This window comes from Pseudozyma flocculosa (genome assembly GCF_000417875.1).
Source record: "Pseudozyma flocculosa PF-1 unplaced genomic scaffold scaffold00027, whole genome shotgun sequence".
Taxonomy (NCBI): domain Eukaryota; kingdom Fungi; phylum Basidiomycota; class Ustilaginomycetes; order Ustilaginales; family Ustilaginaceae; genus Pseudozyma; species Pseudozyma flocculosa.
In genome coordinates this window covers 398,925-400,948 of record NW_006920895.1, presented here as the reverse complement: position 1 = coordinate 400,948, position 2,024 = coordinate 398,925, and the positions used below count along the sequence as shown (strand labels likewise).

General features: G+C 65.9%; 1 protein-coding gene across 1 annotated transcript in view; it reads right to left on the bottom strand.

The window, feature by feature from the left end:
• Positions 1 to 1,162: 1,162 nt before the first annotated feature.
• Positions 1,163 to 2,024, bottom strand: part of PFL1_06609 (uncharacterized protein) — a gene marked incomplete at both ends in the record, with an annotated part of 3,522 nt that continues 2,660 nt past the window's right edge. Inside the window, one exon of the mRNA XM_007884151.1 lies at positions 1,163 to 2,005. Coding sequence (XP_007882342.1) covers positions 1,163 to 2,005 — 843 coding nt within the window. The remainder of the gene's footprint in view (positions 2,006 to 2,024) is intronic.

The following is a 2,024-nucleotide window of genomic DNA, read 5'->3' as shown; positions in this document are numbered from 1 at the left end:
CCTTGTAACCCCCGGGTGAAACCCTAAAGCGAAGCGATGGGTTTAGGCTGAGTCAAGGTAGGAGGGTTAGTTACTGCTAACCATACGGTTAGGGTTAGGGTTAGGGTTAGGGATGCAGCCCACTGTGTTGGAGACAGATTGTGGTTTGACATTTCGAGGAGGCAATCACTCGGCTCCGAATTAGTTTAGTGGCCATGACGGTGCCTTGTCAGTACGTCCTCCGCGTTTCCCAAGACGGCGCAGACCCGGGTTCGATTCCCGGATTCGGAGTGCTTTCTTTTTTTTGGGCGCGCCAACCGCCGTGGGTTGGCTTGCACGTCGATGTGGACGGGTGGGGTCGGACAAGGACGACGACGACGTCTGCCCTGGGTTGGGATGGCAGGGGATACAGGTTCGAGAGTGGGTGAGAAGAGAGACGGGTACCGAGACTGAGGCCGAGGCTGCTCTGCCTGCTCGCTCCGAGTGGGCTGTATTCGCAGCGTCGCAGGCAGGGGGCGCAGACAGCTTCGGCAGCGCACACCTGCCTCGTTCCACCTCGTCCCGTCTCGTCCCGTCCCATCTCGTCTCGTCTCGTCTCGACCCGACTCGGTGGGCGCACAACCGAGCATGTGCGCCCAAGGGAACACGGAAGACGAGGGCGACTAGAGCGGCCGATGGAGAAGCGCGAGGCGTACGGGTCTATAGATGATCAAATGAGCGGAGGGTAGGTAGGTCGCGATGGAGGCGACGGGCGACTATACAAACCAAGTCGACGCGGTGCAGGGCCGCGAAAACAGATGGGACGAAACCGAGACGAAAGGAAGGGAGAGGAACGAAAGGAAAGCGAATGGAGGCGGAACAAAGCGGAGCGGGGCGGTTGGACGGGGGACTGGGCGGAAGGGTCGGCGTGGCCCTTTGGTGCCGCCCGCCCAGTCTGGTATCTTGGTGAGGACGGGCGAGGAAGGCGGTGCTGCGACGACGACGGCGGCGACGACGATGGCGGCCTCGGTGACGCGCGGTGCGGTCTTCGGTTTTGTTGGTGGGTGCGCTCAGGGCGCTGACGGAACGACGGCCGACAGACGGGTTCGGCGGGCGAACGGGGACGGCAGGCAGGCAGGCAGGCAGGCGTGCATGTCGGCCCGCCGACGCCGCCGCGGCTGTGGCCGTGGCAATCGTCGCCTGCTCACTTGGTGGCAGCGGCGGCACGCTGGAGCACCTTTTCGCGCAGCACGGCCTCGTACGAGTTCATGAGGTGGGCGAGGGCGCGCAGGTCCTCGGAGTCGAGGAGGGCAATGGTGATCTTGGGCGCGCCCTTGACGCCGAAGCCGCGCACCTTTTTAAAGAGCTGGTCGCCCAGCTTCTGCTTCTGGTCGTGCGGCGCCTTGCCCGCCAGCGAGTCGATGAACTCGTCCGTCTGCTGCACGACCTTGGGGTCCGCCTTGGGCAGCGGCAGCCCGGAGCTCGCCGGGCCCTGGGTCGAGTTGGCCAGCTTGATGATTTCGGCCGCCGGCAGCTCGGCCAGCGTGGCGAGCGTGTAGGTCGTCGTCGTCGTCGTCGTCGTCGTCGCAGGCGCTGCGTCGGTGCCGTTGGTGTTGCTGCCGCTGCCGATGACGGCGGGCTCGCTCTTGACCGCCTTGTCGCTCTTTGGCGACGAACTCGAGGCCGCTGCCGCTGCCGACGCGGGCGCATCGCTGCCGCCGCCGCCAATCTCCTCGTCCTCGGTCATGTCGAGTATCTCGCGGGCGTCTTCGACCTTGGCGCGCAGGACCTCCGGGTTAAAGAGGCACAGCGCGCGCTCCTTTTTGGGCAGGGTGACGAGCATGTCGGTGATGTCCTCGACGGGCGCGCCGGCGGGCGCGACGCTGATGACGGCACGGAGGAGGCGCTCACGCTCCTTGGACGACGCGGGCGCCGACGACATGGCCGATGCGTGGTCGGCCGTCGAGCTGGCCGACGAGAAGCTGCGCTGGATGCCCGGCACGCCCAGCATCCCGCTCGGCACGGGACCGGCGCCCGGCGACGTTGTCTGCGGTAGCCGTTTGCGC